At 37.2% G+C, this 27,868-nt stretch overlaps 1 protein-coding gene across 19 annotated transcripts in view; it reads right to left on the bottom strand.

The window, feature by feature from the left end:
• The window catches only part of CDK12 (cyclin dependent kinase 12), a 92,893-nt gene that overhangs the window by 50,088 nt on the left and 14,937 nt on the right, over positions 1-27,868 (bottom strand). For all 19 annotated transcript variants that reach the window (XR_006196740.1, XR_006196739.1, XR_006196742.1 and 16 more), the window contains exons 3-13: positions 26,840-27,016; positions 25,199-25,338; positions 24,524-24,694; positions 20,475-20,664; positions 14,839-14,895; positions 14,411-14,512; positions 8,902-8,979; positions 7,751-7,867; positions 7,144-7,275; positions 5,280-5,491; positions 3,395-3,847 (exon numbers count right to left, since the gene is read on the bottom strand). Coding sequence is in view for 7 of the 19 variants with exons in the window: in XM_042917280.1 (XP_042773214.1) it covers positions 3,395-3,847; positions 5,280-5,491; positions 7,144-7,275; positions 7,751-7,867; positions 8,902-8,979; positions 14,411-14,512; positions 14,839-14,895; positions 20,475-20,664; positions 24,524-24,694; positions 25,199-25,338; positions 26,840-27,016 (1,829 nt within the window). In the remaining 12 variants the exon portion in view is untranslated. The remainder of the gene's footprint in view (positions 1-3,394; positions 3,848-5,279; positions 5,492-7,143; positions 7,276-7,750; positions 7,868-8,901; positions 8,980-14,410; positions 14,513-14,838; positions 14,896-20,474; positions 20,665-24,523; positions 24,695-25,198; positions 25,339-26,839; positions 27,017-27,868) is intronic.

The raw sequence follows: 27,868 nt of genomic DNA, 5'->3' as shown, positions 1-27,868 counted from the left end.
CACCTGCTGGCTAAATTTGCCTAAGCATGGCAATCACTGTATGGTAACTACTGCCAAGGCAGGAGAGTAGGGATGTAAAACGGCGTGAGTTTGAGAACATACAAAACCAAGTACAATCAGAACAGTGCTTTTTAAGAGTTGGGAGTTACTCTGCTGAAGAAAAGGTTTCATGTTTTGGGATATCTTCCAAATGACTGATGTTTCTGTTCCCTATGGAACCATATTTTTAAATATCCATATAGTTAATTCTTTATTATCTGAGCTAGTGATATGAAAGTCATTACTCAGACAAGCCAAAATAGTTTTTAGTTATAAAGTAGTTTGGTAGCATATTTACCACAATTATATTTTGCAAAGACAATCAGTAAAGTATGTATTTACTCAGCATGCAGATGAAAGCAGTCTGAAAACATAATATTATAACATTGTGTTGTGGAAGGATGAGGTCAGGTGCTATATGTAACATACAAGTGGGTGGCCAACAGTCCCAATTTGCCTGGGACTGAGCGGGTTTTCAGGTTGCCGACTTTCAATTTTAAAACCAGGACGGAACTGAGATGAGTTGGACACCCTGTATACAGTACCCACCCAAGTTGCTTGTTGACAGATTGACTGGTTAACTAGGTGGTAGGTAAAAATTAATTTAAAGACAAAAAATCAGCTATAGAAAACTCACAACTGGAAAGATGACATGCTGAAAAAGAGCTAACTGGACTACAAACTCCTATAGATTTCAGAGTTTATTGCTGTCAATAGTATGTTTCTCACTACATAAGAATATCTCAGTACCAGTTATATTTAAATGTATTTTTGGACTATACATAAAATAAAACACTATGGTTATTTTTTTTTAAATATTGATGGCAAACAACTTTAAAAATGCCTAACTGTAAAAGTGATCAAAGCTAAACTTACTCTTTCAGCTATACTAGTTTTCATATTTAAACTTTGCCTTTTAGTCTTAAGCTGTATTTCAATAGAACTACTTCTTGAGCTCAAATTCACATGTATGAGAGGATGAGAACTATCTCAAAGTAGAAAAGGAGACAGACTGTAAATGACTATTGAAGTAAATAAAACTTCTTTTTTTTTTTTTTAATTTTTTTTTTCAACATTTTTTATTTATTTTTGGGACAGAGAGAGACAGAGCATGAACGGGGGAGGGGCAGAAAGAGAGGGAGACACAGAATCGGAAACAGGCTCCAGGCTCCGAGCCATCAGCCCAGAGCCTGACGCGGGGCTCGAACTCACGGACCGCGAGATCGTGACCTGGCTGAAGTCGGACGCTTAACCGACTGCGCCACCCAGGCGCCCCAGAAGTAAATAAAACTTCTTAAAGGAGTTAAAAGATCACATTTTAAAAATCACACTATTGTAAGATCTAGTGCAAACAATATTGCCAATTCTTAACAGTCTGTATTACTGGAGGGAGGTATTAAAGAAATGTACAAATATAACTTAAAATTTTCAATTGACTCATTAGATTTCAACCATAACCCTTTCCCCATACAAGTAAAGAGTAGCTAAAGTGATAGATTTTCACCTTCTCTGGCTTATTCAGTCTGCCCTCTGGTGGAAGTGCTAATGAATAATAAAATGGCCAAGTGTGAGGCAGCCGGGGAGCAACAAGAGGAGACATAGAACTGGATAATCCAGGGGTGACTAATAATTAGGAGTGGTATTTTTACTCTTCCCTAAAAAGCAAATCCAACAATTTCTGGCCACAGGCCAGGTCTTAATTTTAGTTCAATCTCACCCTTGTTGGCTCAATTATTGGGTGAATTTCTTTCAATCACTATACTATTTAATTTGAATGACTTCTTTAACGTATTTTGATTATAGCTGAATTCTGCTGGGGTGGGGAAGAAGAAGAGGGTGTGGGAGATGAGACAAAGAGTCCTGCTTTAACTCTAGATTAGCTTTCTCTGTTATTCCATGTCCTAGGGTCTCTTAAAAGCAACTGGAATCAGTTATGACAGAGTAACAAAGTGAATTAAAAAACACATTAAAAAGAAACATATTAAGAAAAGTACACAGGTTCTATTCTGCCTCTTCCAATAATATGGTTTCAGCTGAGACCATAGGCAGGCTTATTTAAACTCCCTGGATTGCAGTTTCCCTATTTGTAAAGTAAAGGGGTTAATTTTATTTATGTTACCTTCCAGTTTTAAAAAGACTTACATATGTGGGGCACCTGGGTGGCGCAGTCGGTTAAAGCATCCGACTTCAGCCAGGTCACGATCTCACGGTCCGTGAGTTCGAGCCCCGCGTCGGGCTCTGGGCTGATGGCTCGGAGCCTGGAGCCTGTTTCCGATTCTGTGTCTCCCTCTCTCTCTGTCCCTCCCCCGTTCATGCTCTGTCTCTCTCTGTCCCAAAAATAAAATAAACGTTGAAAAAAAAAAAAATTAAAAAAAAAAAAAAAAAAAAAAGACTTACATATGAAAAATAGCTTATGTATTTGTATACCAGTGAAAATAAGGCATATACTTTCTGCACCATCCTGTATGAAATGTGAATGTAGGACGACCTAAAGTTGAAGGTTAGTGTACCTCATCAGCCCTTGTGCCTCTTCTTATTCCCCAATTCATGGGGTCTTCATGGACAGCGAAAATATCCAAGGAGTTGAAAACACTTTCAGATAAGTAAACATTTTGCAAACCAGACTGTAAATCAGAATTAGAAAATTTAAACTTTTCTTTCCTCTAATAAAATTGCATGCTGTGGTCATGTCAAGTCAAGGTATAACATATTTATTTCCTTTGTTCAGATTTTTCTTTATGTAATGCTCACTTCCTAATTTGCGGTCCATTCAATTGTCTTTCAGGAGCACAGATTTTTAAAAAGCATTTTTATATGCTATTATTTTTTGGAATGGAAATGTGTGGTGTTACACTTATCTACCAAGATTTCCAAATTATTCTTCAGGAGATTAACAATGGCATTTTATTAGAGTTTTCTTGACTATTATCTTTCAGGCAAGACTGGTATCCAGTATCCACTACACTAGAGTAAAATCGACTATGTGCAATCTGATGATGGTTTATTTGGAACGCAGATTTTCAAGTGCTAGTACTAGTTGGCCACTATTCACACAGTGGTTCAAGATGTATCACTAGCTATGATTGTGGTTTCTTTGAGTTAGAACACAGAGGCTTTACTTACCTACCTCCTAGAAAATGGAAAAACCATCAGTATATGGAAGGTGCTTTGAGAAGCTTTGAGACTTAAATAGAAGCTGGGCAAGAAATACATCATTGGGTGCTATGTTCTCCTGTAGACTAGGTTACAGAAAACTGAAACTGAGGCCATTGATGTGAAAAAGAAAATGTTAAAGAGATTTTTAAGAGGATCAACAGCACCTGAGCTCAATGAGATTCATGACCGGTCTGTTTACCTGCTGCCTCCTCCTGTGGCATTGTGGGAGTTCTTCGGGGCCCCTGTGGCCCACTGTTCTTGTCACTGTTGTTTTCCTCCAGGCTGCCTGCTGGCTCCTGGGTTTTCATCAGCTGACTCAAAAGAACTGCCAACATATTCTGCATGTCAGCTGGTGTGCTTGAAGCCTCAGAGGTTGTCTGTTCTGCTGAAGGCTGGACCACTAGGGCAGGAGGTGCCTCCTTCAAAGACTCCTCTGGGGCCATGGGCTCTGAGTCCTGCTGCTGGGAAGTGGCTTCCGTTAGGGCACTGATGGACTGGTTCAGGGCCTCCAGCTGCTGCTGCATCTCTGGGTTGGAGTGGATGTTAAGCAGCTGTGCCATTTGAGGGATGCTTAGGTCGGTTTGGCTCTGCAGCAGATTCAGTAACACTGCCAATTCACTTTGATTCAACTGCTGTGTGATGTCACCGAGGCCTGTGGAGGAGAGACAGTGAAGCCAAAATAAGAGGATGAGGCAGGGTAAGGACCTTTGCCTTCTTCAACTGGCAAGAGCAAATTACAATATTCAGTATATGAAGCTTCATTTTGAATGTCTCATTTTTCATGCCTCACATTGTCATGACAGTTTTTCTTTAGATTTTCACTTAAAAATACAGGAACAAACTAAAACATCCCAGTGAGTAAAAGTGATTTCATTTTATCTGTATTCTTCAATGTCAGTGACTTACAACCCTTTCTGTACATTAGAATTACTAGGAGAGACTGTAAAGTTCAGGTGCTTCAGTTCCCATTCCCAGATATCTGGCAATTAATTGTTCAGGAGTGTTTATTTTTATCTTTTTTTTTTTATTTTTTTTAACGTTTTATTTATTTTTGAGACAGGGAGAGACAGAGCATGAACAGGGGAGGGTCAGAGAGAGGGAGACACAGAATCCGAAACAGGCTCCAGGCTCTGAGCTGTCAGCACAGAGCCCAACGTGGGGCTCGAACTCACGGACTGAGAGATCATGACCTGAGCTGAAGTCGGCCGCTTAACCGACTGAGCCACCCAGGCGCCCCAGGAGTGTTTATTTTTAAAGCTTCCTACATGATTCTAAAGTGCAGCCAGTGTTGAAAACCACTGTTGTAGGTGAACAGGGAAGGGCAAGTGAGTCTCAGAAAGAATACCTGTAGTTCAGAAAAATTGACGGTACCACAAAACTACTTTATTATTATAATTGTTCACTATTACACAGTTTTGGATATATTTAGATCAAATATGTTCCATAGATCAGTTCCATCTATGGAACTAACTACATTTAACGACAATTGTGGTTTAAATGATCAGATTCTGGGGCACCTAGGTGGCTGAGTCAGTTAAGTGTCCGACTTTGGCTCAGGTCACGACCTTGCGGTTTGTGAGTTGGAGCCCCATGTCGGGCTCCGTGCTGATAGCTCAGAGCCTGGACCCTGCTTCGGATTCTGTGTCTCCCTCTCTCTGTTCCTCCCCCACCTCACATTCTGTCTCTCTCTCTCTTTCTCGAAAATAAATAAAGATTAAATGATCAGATTCTAAGAAGGTCTTTTCAAATGAAACATAAACAGGGCTCCAAATTAAATGTTAGAAAACCATGGGTAAATGAACCTTAAATTTGCTTTACCTAACTTACTGACCTAACTTTACCTAACTGACTTCTAATTGAGATATAGTATTCCCTCTTTCTGGAAAGAAAAATAATCCATTGTAGACTTTCTAAACCCCATATACAAACTTGGGTTTATCTCCTCCCCATAATGATGGGACATTTCTTTATTGCTTCAGTGGCTAAAAACTCAGACAGACAGACAGACACACCCTTGCACTTGATCATCAAAACCTGACCAAGTGTCTTTAATAAAAATACAAAACCTCCATCCCAGAACTGACCTACTGCATCCCCAGTCCCAGGTTCCACCTTGCCAGGAGCAGGCTGAGGCGGTGCTGGACTACTGTTCTTCACGGGCTCAGCACTTGTCCCTGAGGTAGTTTCTTTCCGTGAGGCTTTGGATGGAGGTGGCTCTTCTATCACAACACCACTTTGTCTCTGTCGTCGCCGTTTCTTACTCCACAATTCATGGCAATCCTGCCAGTGGGGGAGGCTGCAAAAGACAAAGCAAAGGGGAAATGTGTGTGGGACTAATGACAGTGAATGAATGGAGGAAGAAGAGATTAAAATAGGAAGGCAGGGGCGCCTGGGTGACTCAGTTGGTTAAGCGTCCGACTTCAGCTCAGGTCATGATCTCACAGTCCGTGAGTTTCAGCCTCGCGTCAGGCTCTGTGCTGATAGCTCAGAGCCTGGAGCCTGCTTTGGATTCTGTGTCTCCCTCTCTCTCTGCCCTTCCCCTGCTCATGCTCTGTCTCTCTCTGTCTCAAAAATAAATAAAAACATTAAAAAAATTTTTTTAAATAGGAAGGCAAAGAGCTGAGGGAAATGGAAAGAATAACATAAAAATAACCAGAAATATTAGTAAACAGATAGTAGCAATGTAAAAGGAATCATGGCATATGGTAGTCTGAGGAAATAAAAGACCAACAGATTTCTACAGTGAGAAATGAGACTCTTGCTAATATCAGAGTCACACCTACTATATAAACACCTACATTCCAATCAAAGAGTTAAGTCTTATAACTGTTCTTGCTGTGCATAACAAGAATAAAGAAGAACTTTATTGGTCAAGTTTCAGTTTGGAATAGATAGGACAGAGATGACTAGCCTATTAATATCTACAAAAGTCCAGGCAAGGTGGTGAACCACTTAAGCAGTGTATAATTAAATCACCTTTGTGTGAAATCAATTTATGGGTTATTTGGTCTTTGAGGACCAAAAAATAGGTTCTTTCTTCTTTCTACCCATGGAATTTCCATGACTCAGTATTTTCATTTGTGGAGTTTATTAGTATATTTTAATATATTTAATATATTTTCACATTTCCTCATACTCAATAATGCAAACAGTCCCGGAAAGTAAAATCTTATTATAATAAAGACTACCAGAGCCAAAATCTCTCTATAATAAGAGGTCCCAAATTTTAGTAAAAAGCTTATGTATTTCAAGCCAAAATTCAACGTATCAAAATTCTAGTGCAGTAAATGAGTTTGGACATTTCTTTGGAACAATCAGATTTGTGGTTACTACCCACTCGTCTTTAAATACTGTGTATTTAAGATACATAGTTTCTCTATGTAAGAAAAAAATACCCAAAAACTCTGACATAAAAACTATAATGCTGTCAGTGATACAATGTCACATTATTGGCCAAATGTGAAACATGAGAGTAAAACTTCAGAAGATCCTATAGAATACAGAAAATGCATAAGATTCTGATGAAAGAGAGACAACGTTCAAAGATATTTTCAACATCAAATAATTCAGGACATATGACCCAATAGTAACAAGCTATTTAAAATTAGAACTGCCCTTGCCAAGTGTGGGATATACATGGTCACCACAGACATGGGGGATTCAAGCAAATGGAACAGGTAAGAGCAAAAACTAGAAGGAATACTTTAAAGAGGCTGTACAGGGCAATAAATAGTTTGAGTCAAATTAGAACAAATATCGTATCTAAATTTATTCCTTGTTTAAAAACATTAAGCAATAAAACCTCTTATCAATCATAATACTCAAGGGCACCTCTCCATTTGGGACTCAGCCATTTGCAGTTCCTTCTAAAAACCTATTATTTTGAGCTACACATCTCCTAAGGTTTAGTGGGGGGTTTAGGATCACTACTTGGCCACCAGCACTTACTCTGGAGGATCCATTTTGCTGAGCTCAACATCTTTAAGGAAGTCACTCTGTAGAGTCTGTTCAGCTGTGCAACGTTTGCTAGGATCTAGTGTCAGCATGTGGTCCAGTAAATCAAGTGCTGCCGAAGGAATGCTGTGGAAAGGAAGAAAGAACAAGTTCACAATGACCCCATAGTTCTTAAACCTATAACCTTAGGTCAAAGGTCTCTGAATTTCCACCTCCATGTAAAACTGTGGAAAAGGAACTAAAAGCTAGCTAAACAAGCAAGCAGATCTGCTCCCACAGAGGATTTATGCAATGCTATATATAATACAAGTAAAAAACATGAAGCCAGCAGTTCCATTCTCTTTTTATTATGGGAATATCAAAAGGACTCTGAGAAAATTTATATATTACTCCCAATAAAATGATTTATTTTTTCATCTAAAGCCTTCATAAAAGAAAATTACAACAAAACTATGATAAAATTCATATACTGTTCAAAAAAAAATGTTTTCCTATGGTGTGCTGCCATAAGTTGGGACAACACTAACTCCCTAAGCTAGGAAAGTCAAGTCTAAACTCCAGCCAAACACAGAAACCAGATGAACATTTTTGCCAAACTCACAAAGAGAATTCTTCTCGCAGACGCCTTCTATATTGCTTCTTCGGTTTCATGGTATTGAAGTAGGGCAGCTTGATAACATCAGGCCACACAGCTGGACAAGGGCTACCACAGAGTCGACTGAAAACAAAGCAAAAAGCCAAAACAAGAAGTAAATGAGTCAGCATTGTGAGTTCTGGAGATTACAGAAGCAGAAATTATTACCTCCCGAGGTCTGGGGAATCTTAGCTTATTAAGTTAGAGAGCATGCAGAAAGGTAAAACCTGACCTCACTGCTTTAAGGACAGAAGGAATAGGACAGAAAGAGCTGGTTACAAGATAATAAGAGAAAATACTGGCAAAATAGTCCAAAACGATGCATATACTTGATTTTGTAAAACATGTTTTTAAACCTCCATAAAGGTTTTCATTATCAATTATGTTCTGTTCAGTTAGTATTAATTTCAAAGTGCTGAGCTGCTCATATAATGTTCCTATAGGGAAAATTAGCAGAAGAGAGCCTAAAAATTTTGATAGAAAATTGAATTTAATGCACAATAATGAGTTATACACCACCTTTAAAGAAGTCTACATTAGCCTGTTGTATTCTTCTCTTTACTTATATTGATTAAAACAACCCCAGTCCTTCCCCAAATCCTCTAGTTTAGGTTCTATTTTATAATTACCTGTTTACATGCTGTATCACTTACTAAACTTTGAGCTCTCTGAAAGCAGGGACCTATCTTACTTATCTCTAAACCTTAAAGTTTAACAAAAAAAGGAATTTGTTATGGAACAGGCTTAATAAATGTTTGCTGAATACAGCTCATCTTAATCTAACCTAAGAATGAAACAGCTACCTTGAAAATGGCATGCTTTTATATGAAGAACTAATAAAAAATATGCAAAGACCTAAAAAGTCTAAAAAGGGGGAACCTAAAAACTAAGACCCTTAGTAAGACCTAAAAAGGAGGAATATAATTTCTTTACATATATAGCCCATGATAAAATATGTGGTAAATCTGACTGAGAATATACTTGGATATATACTGACTTGAGAATACTTGGATATAATCATAAAGTCAACTTTTAGTAGAATGACTGAAAAGTATTAGAAATTAGAGGATGAAATGACCTATCACACCTGGGCACTCAGAACACATGCACAGCTGTACCTGATCAGTTCTAGCTGAGCCAGTTCCAGATTGGCTTGAAAAATAGGCTTCTTTGTGAACAGTTCCCCAAGGATGCATCTAGAAAGAGTAAAATTGAAAGGTCAGGAGAGAAATCCCCGGAGCCTAAATTGTGTCTCAAAAAATTTTTATAGTATATTTGGCAGAATTTGATATTACATGTTGTAAATAAGCTCCAAATGGCAGTGTCTGAATTTTGTAAAAGAAAATATTTCTTGGGGCGCCTGGGTGGCTCAGTCGGTTGAGCAGCCGACTTCAGCTCAGGTCATGATCTCGTGGTTCGTGAGTTCGAGCCCCGTGTCGGGCTCTGTGCTGACAGCTCAGAGCCTGGAGCCTGCTTCAGATTCTGTATCCCTCTCTCTGCCCCTTCCCTGCTCATGCTCTGTCTCTCTCTGTCCCTCAAAGATGAATAAATGTTAAAAAATAAAATAAAATAAAATAAATTAAAAAAAATTTTTCTTGCGGTGAGAATAGACAGTATTAAGAATTTAAATTTGCCAGGCGATCAAACTTTTACCATCTATAAAGGACGGTCTACAAGCAAAGAAAATGAGTCAGAGTCCTTTTCTACCAATTCCATTGTAAATTAAGGAAATAAACACTAAAAAACCCACACTTCAATTTTACAAGGATGCTCAGCAGTTCCTATAAAGAGATCAGCTTTTTCCATTCATTTGCTCTGTAGAATGTGCAATATACTATAGCCCTCTTGGCACTGTATTTGTAAAGAAGCATTTATTGTCATCACCCAGAATCAGTTTCAATAGGACTTTCAAATACATTATGCTTAAATGCTTTTTCCATTTTGCAAATGCCTTCCAAAATAATACATATTTACAAAGTCCCCAGGTATGTCTCCACAAATTACTTAATTACAAAAGGAAATCTAGTAACTATTTAGTGGGAAAAAAAAGACAACACCTTAACTGAGTGAACAAAATTAACATCATCAATAAGAAGGAAACAGGGTTCATTTAAATATAAATGTGATACCTTGAAAAGAACACTTATGCAATATTCCAGCCAAAACTTCATAATATGAACCTATATAGTAGCTGGTCTGTCCTTCAAAATGTAAGTGTCGGAGCATCTGGGAGTCTCAGTCAGTTAAGCATCTGACTCTGGCTCAGGTCATGATCTCTCATTCGTGAATTTGAGCCCTGGACTGGGCTTTCTGCCCTCAGCACAGAGCCCACTTTGGATCCTCTGTCTCCTTCTCTCTCTGCCCCTCCCCCACTCATGTTCTCTCCCTCTCTCAAAAATAAATAAACATTAAATAAATAAACAAACATTAAAAAAATATATCGAATCTCAAGTTGGTTAAACATCCAACTTTGACTCAGGTCATGATCTCACAGTTTGTGGGTTCGAGCCCCACATCAGGCTCTGTGCTGACAGCTTGGAGCCTAGAGCCTGCTTAGGATTCCGCGTGTGTGTGTGTGTGTGTGTGTGTGTGTGTGTGTGTGTGTGTCTCTCTCTCTCTCTCTCTCTCTCTCTCTCTCTGCTCCTCCCCCACTCACATTCTGTCTCTCTCTCTCTCTCAAAAAATAAATAAAACATTAAAAAAAATTTATGTATATACATGAAAGACAAAGGTTAAGGAACTATTTCAGAGTAAAGAATGAGAACTAAATGTAATACATGATACTGGATCAAATCCTTTATCAGGTGAGGTATTGTTTCCAGGATGTTATTAGGGTACTGAAAAAGTAAGAACATGGAATGTAAGCTAAACTACTTTAAAATATAGTGTATCATTGTTAAATTTCCTGAATTTGATAATGCTACTGTGATTTTATATAAGAATATCTTTGTTCTTAAGAAATGTACATTAAAGAGGCGCCTGGGTGGCTCAGTCGGTTAAGCATCCGACTTCAACTCAGGTCATGATCTCACAGTTCGTGAGTTCAAGCCCCACATTGGGCTCTATGCTGACAGCTCAAAGCCTGGAGCCTGCTTCAGACTCTATGTCTACCTCTCTGTCCCTCTCCGCACATGCTCTCTCTCTCTCAAAAATGAATACGCATTAAAAGAAAAAGAAATCTACATTAAATATTAAATGGTAAGGAGGATGACATGTACAACTACTTTCAATAGTTCTGGAAAAAAGATGTGTGCATATACACAATTTTATTCTATTTGTATACTTTATGTTGTATGATATAAATACACATACATAAACATATGAATATAAAAAGCAAATGTGGCAAGATGCTAAATTTTAGTGAATCTAACATGAATAAATCTCAAAATAATTATGCTGAGTAAAAGATGCAAAAGGGAAAAAAGAACATATACTGTATGATTCCATTTGTATAAAATTCCAGAAATGGAAATCAATCTATAGTGATAGAAAGCAGAACAGTTGTTGCCTAGGATAGTGTGGGACAGAAGAGAGAGATTACAAAGGAACACATGGAAACTTTTGTCTTGGTTGTGGTGATGGTTTCACTAGCGTATACAATATGTCAAAACTTCAATTGTACATTTTAAACATATGCAGCTTATTGCATACCTCAATTGAAAGATTAACAAATTTTAGTGAATATGGATAAAAGCTATACTAACGTTCTTTGTCCTTTCTAGTAACTCTTTTGTATATTTGAAATTATATCAAAATAAATCTGTTTATTTAATTTAGTCAGTTTTAATTTTAATTCCAGTTAGTTAACATACAGTGTTATTATACTAGTTTCTGGTGTACAATATAGTAATTCAACAGTTCCATACATCACCCAGTGCTTATCACAAGTGCACTCCTTAATTTCAATCACCTATTTAACCCATCCCCCCATATCAAGATAAATTTAAAACAAATGTAAAAAATTACATGACTACTCTGTACTTTTTTGTATGCCTAAAATATTTTATTTTTTGAAAAGTAAGAAAACAAATGGACAAAGAATCTCTTCTCTGGCCTATGATTTGAAATTAGATTTGCTAATACAAAAGCAGTATTTATAGTTTTACTTTGAAATTCTTTAGCTTGACTAAATTTGAGAAGCAAAACAAAGCTAGTTTTTAAAGTTATTAGCACCTTTCTATTAGCATTTGTTAACCTCAAATGACAAATTCTCACTTCCATATTCACTCAAATCTTATCCAGAAATAGAAAAGTAAAAGTCAAGTTTAATTCTATTTCCAACATAAACTGCTAAATCAAATTCCAAATACAGTGTTGTCACAACTGATAAAATAAGCAGAAAGAAAAACAAACCAACCAACCCAGGTGGGTTTTCAGAATCTAGACATAATTCGTTGTACCAGTCTTTCTAGTTTCTCCTTCAGAGAGAATTCCACGAATCACCAAAGTAGCAAGCTCACATCAAGAGTCTAGCAAAATCTCAATTCAATGAAGTTCCCGGGCTTTATTTAAAGCCTAATCTTCTATAATTTTAATTTCCAAGTTGTGTTTTGGTGTTTTATTTCAGTTCTAGTTCTTTGGTGGGGAAGATATTATTATGTAATCAATACTTTGCTACTACACTGAGGTGGCAGGTTGCACACACTGAAATAATAGTACCAACAGAGCTATGAAGGTTCCCTGTGTATCTTAATGGGGCGTTAACTTTAGAGCCTAGTTGTGACAATTTAAATGCTAATACTGTTAAAGCAAATAGTCCAGAACACAAACATACCCAGCTTCAATCAGTAAAATTTAACTAAAGCTTCATTTCAATTGGGGAGGCTACCAATGAAATTATGCTCTCCTTTTCTTTGACCCGTTTGAATTTTGAAATAAAACCCCTGTAGTTTTAAAGACTAACATTAATAGAGGAGGGAATGAATGGGAAAAAGTGATAAGCTCCACTGGCAAGTACATGTCAGAATCCTAAGGTATGGAGGTCAAGGACAGAGTGTATATGCATAAATCATACAGTATCAGAAACAACTAACATGGCCCATTTAAAATGTCTATGTTCATAATACACAGACTATCGTCTCTAAGTATTATTTTCCACTAAAAGGAATGGCTGATTTCAGGTCTAGGGCAGGAAATGAATAGGATGAGCCTGGAACCAGCAAACAAGGAAGGCTATCAAACACTATAGTTGTGTGGAAAGGACCCACTAAACTCCCTCCCACTGGTCAAAGACTGAAAAATGTGAATAGGAATAAGATGATAACCGTAATGGATTAAAACATATAAAACATGTTTAAATCCAGGAGTTCATAATGAAACTAAAAAACAGAAACAAACAAACAAAAAAAACCCACCCCAGACCCTCTCTTTGGTCATCTTTGAAGGATACTAGGAAACTACCTCATCACACTGAAAACTGGTGAGTAAAACGAGAGAATTAAAGCTTTATCTCTAACTTTTTCTATGTGACTCGTACCTAGGGTTAGTAAAGTAAATGTTATCTTTATTCCAGGAAGGAATAATATAATTAGAATATCACCATCACAAACAACCACAAATGAATAAATGAAGGTGGATCATTAATAGCTGACATTTCAAAAAGAGATTATTGTATATTATGTAAAGTGGGGCGTGTGTGTGTGTGTGTGTGTGTGTGCGTGCACGTGTGTGTATGTGTAAATCTGCCCTGTTAGGGATGAATATTTTATCAAGCATTGTTTAGAATTGCCTGTATAATATGATAATAAAAGCAAACTATTGTTTTATTGCTTTTAACTTGTCTACAGATAACATACCTAGTTCTTGACTATACTCTGGGCAGAGGCTCCTATTGCCACCTACCCCCAACTTTGATGTATCGTTAACTATAAACTTCCAGAGGTACTCAAAACCACCTGTGAAGTAATTTCAGGGTCAGTGGATAATTGGAAATCAAACATAAATTCACCTACAATTTACAGGAAATAAAAGGGATAGAAAACCATGCTAAAACAACAAAAAACACAGTAAAGATGCAATCAACAAAATTCAGACTGTGGGAACAGACAAAAATGACACAGTTTCTACTAAGGAAATTACTGGGGGTGGGGGGAGGGTGGCGGGGACCTCAAGAGAAATGGAAGGAGAAGCTACAATTAAAAGACTTGAGATAATCAACTGCAATCTATGGACTTTATTAAAAAACGTGTCTCAGGGCACCTGGGTAGCTCAGCTGGTTAAGCATCCGACTTTGGCTCAGGTCATGATCTCAGTTTGTGGGTTCAAGCCCCGTGATGGGCTCTGTGCTGACAGCTCAGAGCCTGGAGCGTGCTTCAGATTCTGTGTGTCTCTGTCTCTCTGCCCCTCCCCTGCTTGCTCCCTTTCTCCCTCCCCCTCTCTATCAAAAATAAATAAATAAAAATTTAAAAAAACAAAAACAAAAACATGTTGTCTCCAAAAATAAATGAATATCTAAATAAAAATTTAAAGAAGATTAGGAAACATTCAACAGATTTCCCTGTCTAGCTAAAAGTTTATACCCATCCTTTCAAACTTAAAGAAAAGCTACAAAAGCCAATGTAGAGAGAAAACAGATACCAGTTCAATAATACATATATTAAAAACAAAAGAAAAAGCAGAGAGGCTTACCCACAGCTCCAAACATCAATAGCTGGTGTGTAACGCTCCTCTCCCAGCAGAAGTTCTGGAGGTCGGTACCACAGGGTGATGACTTTGTTTGTATAAGGGCGACTGAAATGTAAAAAGTAACCATGACATAAATTTACAACGGCTTCTGATGAAAAAATACTTGTAAAATTAAATGCAAAGAGGAATAGCTGCCAATTGAAAATGGGATTGTCAAAACAGCTCCCTAACAATCTAATAGTTCAAAAGTAAACTGGACAGGAGTAAGAGATGAAAAAATAACTTCCATTCTAATTTGGGTTGATTTATTTCAGTCTGAGGCTGATTCAAGAATTTAGACAGAATCTACTATCTAAAATCTAGGTGGTAACATATTTAGAAACTTAGGGAATTCTGAAAGTTACTGCAACTTGCAATGATGAATGCCTCACCTCTCTTCAGAGTTATAGAGTCGAGCAAGTCCAAAATCTGCGAGTTTGATTTGTCCACTGTAAAACAAAAAAACAATTTATTTTTATAAGTAACAGTAGTGGCTTCCTAATTAAATCTAAACAGTCAAGCACAAGTTTAGGAGTTAAAGGAATTTTAACATCTGCTATCTTAGTTCTACTCTTAATGGTCACACATGCAGATTAAACCTCTTTTGACTACTCCAGTTTACAAAGACTTAAGGTTTTCTTTAAAAAAAAATTTTTTTAATGTTTATTTTTGACAGAGAAAGAGAGAGAGAGAGAGAAACAGAGCATGAGCGGGGGAGGGGCAGAGAGAGAGGGAGACACAGAATCCGAAGCAGGCTCCAGGCTCTGAGCTGTCAGCACAGAGCCCGACGCAGGGCTCGAACCCACAGACCGCGAGATCATGACCTGACCCGAAGTCCGATGCTCTCAACCAACTGAGCTACCCAGGCTCCCCTAAGGTTTTCTTTTTAGACTACTACTGTATTTTTGGATTTGACTCCTTAACTAAATATTCCTTTTATTTCTTGGCAAACAACAGTTGCTAAAACCTGCTAGGTTAGGGGCATGTGGGTGGTTCAGTCCATTAAGCATCCAACTTTGGCTCAGTCATGATCTCACACACAGTTCATGAATTCGAGCCCCACCTCAGGTTCTGTGCTGACAGTGTGCAGCCTGTTTCATATTCTCTCTCTCGCTCTCTCTCTGCACCCCCCACTTGTGCTCTCTCTCAAAATAAACAAACAAAAAAACCCTGCTAGATTAAATACTTGTTGGGGAAAGAAGGAATGAGCTGTTCTAACTTAATGATAAACCTTGATCAATTCTGGCTTGAAGACACTAGCTATACAAAACACATTACAGGGGCACCTGGGTGGCTCAGTCGGTTGAGCGTTCAACTCTTGATTTCAGCTCAGGTCATGATCTCACGGTTCGTGAGATTGTTTTGTGAGACTGAATGCCAGGTCAGGCTCTACGCTGATGGCATGAACCCTGCTTGGGATTCTCTCTCTCCCCCTCTCTCTCTGCCCCTCCTTGATGCAGGGCTCAATCCCACAAACCATGAGATCATGACCTGAGCAGAAAGTAAAAGTTGGCCACTCAACCAACTGAGTCCCCCCAGGTGCCCCTAACAGATTTTTTCAAACCAGGAACATGGCTTTGATCTGAGCACACAATTTTTATGACGAATGAGGTCTCTTTTACCAACATATTGCCATCATTTCCTGTATCATAAAGATAAATAACTATGATCTTATAGGGGTTCTCAAACTTTCATATGAAATAAGAATCACATGGAAAGCTTATTAAAAGTTTCCTGGGATGCCTGGCTCAGTCAGGTGAGCATCCAACTTTGGCTCAGGTCATGATCTCATAGTTTGTGAGTTTGGGCCCCACCTCAGACTTGCTGCTGTCAGTGCAGAGCCACCTTTGGATGCTGCCCCCTTCTCTCTCTGCCCTTCCCCCACTCGTGCTTGCTCACTCTCCCTCTCAAAAATAAATAAATATTAAAAAAAAAAAGTTTCCTGGGCCTCATTCCCAGAGATGCCGATTCAGCAGGTCATAGCTCATGAACTCACATTTCTAACAAGCCCATAGATGATGCCAATGCATCTATGGGTCTGAGAACCACACTTTTGAGAACCATCCCATAAAAGGCTCACACCCATGTTTCACTCTGCTAAATATTCTTTGATAGTGATGTTAAGTAATATTTTAATAAACTATAACACAAAATGTCAGAAAACTTAAAATTCTTAACTATTTTGGATTAATCATATTTACCTAAATTCTTATATAGCCTGTTTATTCACATTTACCACTTGTGTTCCTTCTTGGGGAATGTAAGCCAGCCCACTCTTTTTTTTAAGGTACTGGAGATATCTCAGGTACCTGACAGCTGAGATCAGGCATTCAAATGAGATAGAAAAAAGAGGCTATGGTAGGAGGTGCTCCTCAAAGTTAAAACCAAGTAACTACTAGCAACAAAATTTTACATTACAGTAACCCTTATCATTCCTGGTAAAGATTATTGGCACCGTATCCACTTGCCCCAAACATCATTACATTTTTAAGTTGAAATGAATAAAAAGCAAAAAGGAAAGGACTAGCTGACTTGAGCCCTATATTGAGACAAAAAGAGTTCCTCAAATTTCTCAGCATCCTCACTCTTGAGAACCTGAGATGATCCAAGACTGAAGCACAGTGAAGTGCTTCACTGTGAAGTGAAGCACACTCTTTAAAATGGACTATAGGAAGCACATAGGACTATAAAATGACAGCAAATAGTTATGCAAGTTAGGCTAAATCTAAACATCACTGAGAACCTAGCATATTTCCTAATCTATCCCCTCCCCTCTCAGTAAATGACCTTCTTCACTGAAAACAAAAATCATCAGGTAGGAGCTACTTAACATCCTTTTACCTATATAACCTTAATTGCATCTATAGCTCTCCTTTTTCTTTCCTTTCAGTTACAGAAAAAAATGTGTCAATCTCTCTTGTTCAAGGATAATCAACACTTATACTTGTGACCACTATCACCTGTGACCTTGATTTCATTTCTTCTAGAACCTTGTTCCTTTAAGTTATTTTAGTTCTTTCTTGAATCTTCAACTTCTCCCTATTGATTTCTCTTAGTATTTATATATGCTCAAACCTCTGCATCCTTAAATTAAAAATTAAAGACCTTCCTACCAGCACCTTCCCATTAACTGTGCTACCCACCAATTTGCCCCACAATGTCAATGTTGACCTTTTAATTTTCAGATTCCTTCTTATGTCTTATAATCTGTCTACATCACCTGACATCTATGCCTATTCACTTCTTAAACCTAATTTACATTCATAATATTTCCTTATTTCCTCCATATCTGACCATTCCCTTAGGTTCCATCTTCTGATACCTTTTCTCTGCTTGCTAACTCCTGAACTACATTGCTAGTTTGGAACTTCAATGTGACCATATGCCTATTAGTCAGATATCAATATCCTAGATGTGCAACAGCCATATCCAAAAGGGATTTACTCTTCACTCATCTATCCTGCTCTTCCTTCTATATTCCCTATATTGACCATTATACCACTCATCTAGTTAGTTTCTTAAGGTAGAAGTCTGGGAGTTAAAGTACTTTCATTCATTCTCCAACATTCGTTCACTCACCAAAATCTACTCATTCACAAAATTTATCCTGTCCATCTCTATTAGCAAGGAATTGGTTAGTTTAAGCACTGACCATTTCTTATGGTGTTTTTAATAGGTGTTCTTTTTATAATGTTCTCCCTACCTCCAGTCTATATATACCCTATTAGAGTGACCATTTAGTGTTTCTTCTGAAAGAGAAGACTAATTGTGTCTCTCTACCATCTAAAATAAGTTGGTCTCATTTATACTTGTGTAATAACGATATAATGAACACCATGGAGCCCAAGTGCTCTCCTCTCTCTCTTATCAATTGCTCTTGCTTCCTTGTCCAGCTGAGGGCTCCTTACCATTTTCTCCAGGCCATCTCACCCAGAATTCTCTGTGTAGACAGAGCTAAATGGGCAAGATTAGAGGCTGGATGGATCAGATTAGACCATGAGACTCCTGCATCCTGCTTAGTAACCTCAGGAGGAAATTCAGTTTAATCTAGAACCTTATCAGCTTCCTGAATATAAGAAGACAGGGAGGGGCTTAACCCACTAGAAAGGACACCAAGTAGGACTTCAGTCATTCCCTGGCCTGAGACATCCCTCCCCACCATGGAATAACAAATCGAACAAAAAAAAGTATATGCTATAGTCCAGATAGCTGTAAGCTAATAGTCATCATCATTAAATTCTTGAAGCATTATCACTATGGATGTAGATTAACCAAGCCCAGTTTTAATGAAAATTATGGGTCACAGAGATAGTGACAGAAAGGAATACTCTTTTTAACATGATGTTTTGTCTCAAAAGGTATTTAAGTACAAAATATATAAAATAAGTATATGCATTATATAAAATAATTTAAAATATGCATTAACTGTATAGCTTAAAAAAAATAGCCAACCAAATTAACTGTATAATTTCAAAACAAAAAATTAACCACACCAGCACCATTCAATCATTGTCACCTATAGACAGTGTAAGCTCCTCAGCGAGATATACAAGATCCTTAAATTCACTCCTTACAACTGTCCGGCTTCATCTCCCCATTATGAGCTTCACTCTTCTTGCCCTAGCAATACCTACCTGTTTACATTTTCCCACATAACATGTTATTTTCACATTTATGTGCTTTTGCCCATGCAATTTCTTTTGCTTAGAAATTTAATCCTCTGTTGTTAGACTTTCTGATAAATTCCTATCCATTCCTCAAGATTCCACCTTCCCAGATGCTCCCAAATTCAAGGGGTTTAGAGGTGCCTGGCTGCTTCAGCTGCTAGAGCATTTGACTCTTCATCTTGGGGTTGTGAGCTCAAGCCCCACAATGGGTGTAGAGATTATGTAAAAAAGGCAGGGGGGCTTAGTAACTGTTTACTGGATTGAGCAATTTATTTGTTTAGCTCCCCTATTAAACTCTGAGCTTTCCAGTGACCAACTATCCCATATGGGACTTTCGATGCTAAAACCAGGACAGGGGTACCTGGCTAGCTCAGCTGGTGGAGCATGCAACTCTTGATCTCAGTGTTGTGGGTCTGAGTCCCACAATGGGTGTAGAAATTACTTAAAAATAAAAAAACTTTAAAGAAAAAAAACAAAAATAAAAAATAAAACTAGAACAGTCCCTGGGCAACTCTGGATGGCTGGTCAGCTCACTTCACAAAGATGTGAAATAGGTCATATCACTCTACATCTCTATCTTAAATTTTTGCCAAATATAATTAAATAGAAATGTTTAAAAGAGTGGGTGAATCACGCAAAGATAGCTATAAACAGCCCAAATGCCAAAAGAACCAAACACTGGTATGATTTCAATAGTATCAGATTTGCTTTTTATTCCTCAACTGGTAGGGCTATTTACCAAAGATTAATGTGCATAATACATACACCTGATATCATCAATATAGTTTAGACAAATAGCCAGAGAAGAAGAAAGCAGATAAAAAAACTTCTGAGGATTTAACACTGTTCATCACCAAATTCCTGTCTGTCTACGCTATTAAAACCTGGGAGTAAGTGCTCAGCAGAGAGGTCAACCACCAGCTACACCTGTGTTTACTCTGAAATTTGATACTGAAAAAGTCTCAACAGCAGCTAAAAAAGCAGGCATGTTTCTCCTCACTAAACAAGTGAGAATTTCACTGAGAACTCAATGTGTGTTTTAATTTTCCAGGACCACAGTAATATTTACTAGCTATGGCAAAAAGCTCTCTGAATACTCCTGTAGTGATGTAAGTGGTTCCCTAAAATGTTTGCAATTTAAAAAGCTTTACAATCCTACCTCTGTTAATTCCTTACCAACATTGAGTCTAAAGGCTCTGCTATCAGAGTACGCCAATCATAAGTTATTCCTACAGTACAAACATCAGTTGTATGTAAATGCAAAAAATTGCATCACTGGGTCTACCTATCATCAATTAACTAGCTGAAACTAAATGGGTCAGAAAAGAGGGAGAAAATGCCTCATTTGGTTACTATGTTACCTGTTGTTCAGCAAAATGTTAGAACACTTAATATCCCGATGCAGGAAATTCTTTTTGTGACAGTAATCCAATCCTTCCATTAGCTGTTTCATGAATGACTTGATATGGTCCTCAGAAAAGTGCACCAAACCAGATTCTAGCAGTCCCATTAAGTCATGGTCCATATACTCAAATACAAGGTAAAAGGCACCTACACAAAAATGAAAGAAAAAATTAAAAACAAGAGGAAAAGGATGCTGAAATGACAATGCCTCAAATTTCACTATTATTTTGGAGTGGACCATAAGGTTCTTTGAAGCAACTGCTTCATTTTACAGATAAAGGAACTGAAACTCAGAGTACTTGAATAACTTGCCCTTTCTAATAATAACAGAACTACTTATCTGAATCACTCTTCAGACTCCTAACCCAGTGCTCTTTGGACTATTTACTTCTTAAGGAGGACAACTGCCCCGATATCAAGCTGTATTATTAATCTTTTACAATCTAAGTCAGTTGGCAAATTACAGGCCTTGGGTCAAATCCAGTCTGCTGTTTGTCACTGTAAATAAAGCTTTATTTGTAACACACAACCATGCCCATTTGCTACAATGCCATCATTGCCTATGGCTACTGTGTAAGTCTTTACCTTAGTTATATTTAATAGGACTCATAATATGCCAGGGACAGCACAGTGTATGTAGTATAAATTATTAGTGAAATTTATAGTATTTAAGAATTGAAAGAAAAGTGAGCCATCTAATTAAACTCCCTAAATTTAAAAGTAAATTAAAGAAGAAGCATGCTAAGAGAACTGTAAAAGATTTGAAATCCATGCTATCTTTCTCCACTTTAGCAGGGTGTGTGACAGAGGCAAATATCGTAACATAAGAAATACCAGACCTAGTTAGACAATTACGTATCCAATCTAAAATTCTGTCTCTTAACAGCATAAAGGCAAGGATTCTTAATCTAGTACATAGAAATCAAGGACTCTTTGAACTCCCTGAAACAGTATGCAATATTTTAAATGTATTTTTTTAAAGCGTGGATCCGTAAGATGTTTAAAGAGGTCCATACCCCCCAAAGGTTAAGAACCACTGCATTAAAGGAATATCTTAGATTTAGTTAAGAGTTCATACAAATTAACAAGTAAAACACTAAAACTGCAAAAGTAGACAAAACACACAAAAAGACAACTCAAAGAAGAGAAAATAAGTAAAACTGATAAACATGGAAAAAGAACTCAGAAGTAATAGAAGGAATGCAATCCAAAATAACGATAGGATACTTCACCTACCAAAATGACAATTTTTAAAAAAGATATACTCAGGGACGCCTGGGTGGCTCAGTTGGTTGGGCATCTGACTCTTTATTTCAGCCCTGGATCATGATCTCACACTTCATGGGTTCTAGCCCCATGTCAGGCTCAATGCTGTTAGTGCAGCCTGCTTGGGATTCTCTCTCTCCCTCTCCCTGCACCTCCCTTGCTTGCATGTGCACACGCTCTCTCTCAAAATAGATAAACTTAAAAAAATAAAATAAAAAGATACACTCAATGTGAGGGAGGATAAAGTGGGATGGGCACTCACTGGTGGACATAAATTATTACTATCTTAAAAGTAATCTAACATTAAATATAAAAATCTGCCTGGCTCATTTGGAAGAACATGTGACTCTTGTCCACAACTCTTGTTCACAACTCTCAGGGTTGTGAGTTCAAGTCCCACGTTGGGTGTAGAGATTTAAAAAAAAAAAAAAAAAAAAAAAAAAAAAAAAAAATCGCTTCAACCAGATAATTCTACTTCTAAGAAACTATACTAAGAAATAAATCAAGGGGTGCCTAGGTGGCTCAGTTGGTTGAGTGTCCAGCTCTTGATTTCAGCTCAGCTCATGATCCCAAAGTTGGGGGATGAAGCCCCTTGTTGGGCTCTGTGCTGAGCATGAAGGCTGCTTAAGATTTATTTTCTCTCTCTCTCTCTTCTCGTTCTCTCCTCCCCACCCCTGCTTGCTTTCTCTCACAAAATCAATCAATCAAAACGCAAAGATTTATGGACAAAGATGCTCAATGCAGTACTACAGTACTTTTTTAAACTAGTAACTAATTGGGGTGCCTGGCTGGCTCGGTCAATACAGCACGTGACTCTCAATCTCCGAGTCGTAAGTTCAAGCTTCATGTAGGGCACAGAGCTTACTTTTCTTTTCTTTTTTATGTTTATCCATTTTTGAAAGAGACAGAGAGGCAAAGAGAGAGGGAGAAGAAGGATCCAAAGTGATCCAAAGTGGGTTCCATGCTGACAGCAGAGAGCCCAGTGCGGGGCTTATACTCACAAGCCATGAGATCATGACCCGAGCTAAGTCAGACACTCAACTGATTGAGCCCCCCAGGTGCCCCAAGGGCATAGAGCTTATTCTAAAAAAATTAATTAAATTAAATTAAAAATAAAATAAAATAAACTGGCAACTAATTGCTGAAAAGAAACTGGTCAAATAAATTTGGATTTATCCTAATGCAGTCATTAAAATGTTAATAACATGAGAAATTGCTTATGACAAGTTATAAAATACTAAATATACTTTGATCTCAGTTATGATAAAACAAGTATAATATATACAAAGTACTTAGAAAGAAATATGCCAAAATGCTAATACCATAATGGTTTTCTATGGATGATGGTAGACTGGGATGGAGTGGGAGAGAATGCCATTTTCTTTTTCTTAGACTTCCATATTTTCAATTTCTTCAAAAAAGGTATGCATTACAACCATTTATTCACTTATTTATTATTTTATGATTAAAAAATTTAAACAGTACATGGTAAACCATTTAAATAATACAGAATGGCATGGGAAAAGTAAGCTCCACTCTAGAAGCAACCAATTAATGTTTCCTTGTTTATCCTTAAAGAAATTACCTGTACATTATATTATTTTTATAATCAAAAAAGTTAAGACACATCCAGAAATATATCCAGTATTCTTAATCTATTCAGGTCTAACTTCCATAAATTTATCAAAGTACATAACACGTTACATAAGCAAAATTTCCTTTCATTTGGTTTAAAACTACTTCTACCACTTAATAAAATTAAAAACAAAACACACAAACAAAAACTGCTTCTACCAAATTTGAGAAGTGCTAACTTCCCTAGTGCTAATCTTTAATATCATTAAGGCTCTATAAATAAGCCCAGCTTACTTCATCTATTACCTTCCTAATTTTATGTGCTTTAATCACATTCTCTCTTAACATTCCAGACTATATTTACAGATGTCATTTCTTCAGTTGCCCATCTCTAAATCTTCAGATTTGCTTCAATAAAAGTAGGTTAAATGACATATATAGACCACTTCAAACATAAGTATAAATGAATAATTTTATCCCCCAAACAGAAAAAAGTCACAAATCCAGGAAAATCCAGGAAAATATATGACCTAAAGATTGTTTCAGAAATACCTGTTTGAATTCTAAACTGTGTAAGTGCAAAACTATGTAAAAATAAGAATGTATTATAAAGAATGTATTATAAATTTATAAATAATTTACAAATTATAAAAATGTATTTTACATTATAAAATGTAAAAATGAGATTACTTAAAATTACTTAAAATGAGATTCTTAAAAATAACTAGTAAATCTAGGTTTAATTATTATAATTTGTGGGAAAAAAAACTTTAAAACTAGTATCTTAATTCTGTTATGGATTCAGTAAAGAAGTTGAACTTTATAAAAAATTTAGTACTTAAGGGGTGCCTGGGTGGCTCAGTCGGTTGGGTGTCTGACTTAGGCTTAGGTCGTGATCTCACAGTCGGTGAGTTTGAGCCCCACATCGGGCTCTGTGCTGACAGCTCAGAGCCTGGAGCCTGCTTCAAATTCTGTGTCTCCCTCTCTCTCTGCCCCTACTCTGCTCACACTCTGACTCTCTCACTCTCAAAAATAAACAAACATAAACAAAAAATTTAAAAAAGAAAAGTAATACTTTAGAAAAAATTCAAACAGGTAAACAAGCTATGAAAGGAAAGTAAGATGTACCAATCTACTCTGTAGAAACATGGTTCCTTGCTAATACCTTTGTCCTTCTTGAAATCCAGTGCATCTTGTTTATCTGTAACAATTTCCTTCATGTTAACAACACTTCGGTGGATTAGCTGACGAAGGATTTTGATCTCACGAATGGCTGTGATCGGGAAGCCCTCCTTTTCATTATCCAGTCTCACCTTCTTTAGGGCTACCAGCTCTCCTGTTACACAACAAATTCAAACTGTTACATTATCAGCATTTTTGGCCACCATCATGAACAGGCGAAAAATGCCCAGAGTTGCTCTGAAACACAGTTAGCTTACTTTTAATGCTATATGCCAGATACTTCTATATCTTAAAAAACAAAACAAAACCCCATGTTCCCTTTCTTGCCTTTGATTGTTTTTTTAAGACTTGAATTTCTTAATTCAATATTCTTTTTATTTTTAAGGACTAACCCCTTACCAAACAAAGAGCAACCTATAAATTTTACTTTTACTCTCTCTTAAATTCCTAGCAAGCCTATTATAAAATATTTACAACAGGCAACAGAAGAGGAAGGTTTTTAAACAGTAATAATTATTCTTTTGGAAATTTTTGTCTTTTAGTAACTTGTGGAAACCAATTAGAACTCAAAATTTAGTTTTGCCAAATCTACTAAATCTACATTAGTATTGCTAAATTTTTAAACTTCTGACATCTAGACTTTTGTGGTAATGTTTACCTGTGTCTTTGTCCTTGGCTTTATATACTTGGCCATAGGTTCCCTCTCCAATAATCCCAATAATGTCAAACTTGTCCACACAGCGTTTTCCCCAGTCACTTTCTGTTTGTCTTCTTTCTCCATAACGAGGACAACAAATTCTAAACAAGGCAAAACAAAAGAAACCCCCCCCAAAACCAAAAAGTTATCATAAACACTTAAGCCTATTCAAAGAAGAAAACAATTATTTTATGATAATTTCTCTGGCCCATGAATCTTTTATGAATTTCTCCATTAAAAAGATATGAAATAAATATGTAATAGTCTCTCACAATGGCTAAGACAGATTTTCTGCTTCAGGAAGGCATAATATCAAATAATAGATTTGGTGCTTACTTTCTAACCTCTCTTCAGTATTGGCTTCCTCACCTACTGAATGGTAAAGAAACCTTACATCATAGAGTTACTGTTAAAATAGAAGACTTTGGCAATAATACATGCTCAATAAACGATAACCATTTTTACTATTAAGAGAGGAATGCTGGGGTGCCTGGTTGGCCCAGTCAGTAGGCCCATGACTCAATTCCAGGGTCCTGAGTTTAAGCTCCACAGTGGGCATGGAGCCTACTTAAAGACATTTTTTTTTTTTTTAATTTAAAAAAATTAAAAAAAAAAGAGACAGGAATGGTAATAATCAGAAGATCAAATCCAGATTCCACTACATTTATGGCACAGCAATTTCTGTGGTTTAGGAAAAAACATCCCACATCTATTAAGTTTTCATGAATGTGTACATGGTTGACACACCCTGAATAAAAGGACTTTTTTCTTTTCTTTTTAATATTCTAAGTATCAAACTCAAAAGATACAATGGGATCAATGTTCATGGTACATTTGGATTCAGGAAATTATTGTTTTTCTAAAAACACAAGTCGGTATCTTACAGTGCAGATGAACAGTATCCCAGAAAGGCTTTTATCCATTAAAATAAAATAAAAAGTATATGTCAGGTCCAATCTTTTATAATCCCACCGTGTAGGCTGTGGAAGAAAGTGTGAGATTTAGGCCCAAAGGAAAAAAGCTATAATTAAGAATAGGTCCCTCAGGCGCCTGGGTGGCTCAGTCGGGTAAGTATCCGACTTCAGCTCAGGTCATGATCTTACAGTCTGTGAGTTTGAGACCCACGTCGGGCTCTGTGCTGACAGCTCAGGGCCTGGAGCCTGCTTCGGATTCTGTGTCTCCCTCTCTCTCTGCCCCTCCCCTGCTCATGCTCTGTCTCTGTCTCAAAAATTTTAAAAATTAAAAAAAATAAAAAAGAATAGGTCCCTCATGGGGCACCTGGCCGGCTGAGTCAGTGGAAAAAGCAACTCTTGATCTTGTGGCTGTGAATGAGTCCCATGTTGAGTACAGAGATTACTTGAAATAAAAACTTTAAGGGGCACCTGGGTGGCTCAGTCGGTTGAGTGTCCAACTCTTAATTTTGACTCAAGTCATGATCCCAGGGTCATGGGATCAAGCCCCGCATTGGGCTCTGCACTGATTGTGGAGCCTGCTTAAGATTCTCTCTCCCTCTGCCCCTCTCCCCGGATCACACACACTCTCTCTCACACACACACATACACACAAGAGGACTGGAAAAAATAGGTCCTTCCAAAAACTCACTTTGGTCTCTTTTTATATGGTTGCTGAGGTGGTGTAACTGCCTTTGGTTCTGGCGAGTCTGGAGGAGATGGATCCCCACCAGGAAGCTCTGGAGGGAGAGGGAGGTCCGTGAGTAAGTGACGTGGCCTTTGTTCCTTCTCTTTCTTTACAGGTTTTGAAGGTGGAGTCTCTTTTGGACTAAACAATAGAAGAAGAGAAGAAAAAGACCATAACTCCTTAAAAAATAAGCAAATAAAACTTTTCAAAGCTTTTAAAGTCTGGCTATTAAAACATTATAAAGATTTTACTTTTAAGGGATAAAACCCTGTAATATAACATAAGGATATGCAGTTTATCACAGTCAAAGATTTTTGGATTTCAGAAAAAGATATCCACAGTATATAAAAGAAACAATTAAAAATTGGGGATATCACTTGTAGGTCCTTTAACAAGGCTTTAATGTCCTTCCTAAGATTCTATTTGGATTTTTACTGAAATGAAATAAAAAGCAAGAAGCAGGCACCTTAAATTCCCAAAGTACCATTACAATTTCTGGAGTCCCCAAATCTACTCCATATATTTTAACCAGCAAAGATTTTAAAAAGGAATGAAAAGCTCAACAATGCAACATTACCATGTTATTAAATATGTGGGCAGAACTTGGAAAAGGAAATAGTATTTTAGAATGTTCAGTAAGAATTATAGTTAAGTTGGACATCAAAATTAGTGAATATACTCACCTATTCTATTGACTTGGAAGCAAAAGGCAACCCTACCTGGCTAGCCAAAATGGATAAATAATTCTCAAACTAAAAATCTAAGGAGAAAGAGTCCAAGAAACTACTTCAGAATCATGAAAGCAGTTAGTAGCAGACTTTACATGATAATCAACAAAATAGTCAGTGGGGAGACGGGGGAGAAAAGAATGTCTTTTCTGGAATAGATTAGAAAAGTCAGTGTTCAGATCCAATTTTTTAACTATCTCTATTTATGAGTAAAGAAAATATTTTGTGTTATTCATGTCCTTAGGAAAAATACAACATATTAATT

This window comes from Panthera leo, chromosome E1 (assembly GCF_018350215.1).
Source record: "Panthera leo isolate Ple1 chromosome E1, P.leo_Ple1_pat1.1, whole genome shotgun sequence".
Classification (NCBI taxonomy): Eukaryota; Metazoa; Chordata; class Mammalia; order Carnivora; family Felidae; genus Panthera; species Panthera leo.
The sequence above is the reverse complement of the archived record's forward strand: the minus strand, read 5'-3'. Positions and strand labels throughout refer to the sequence as shown.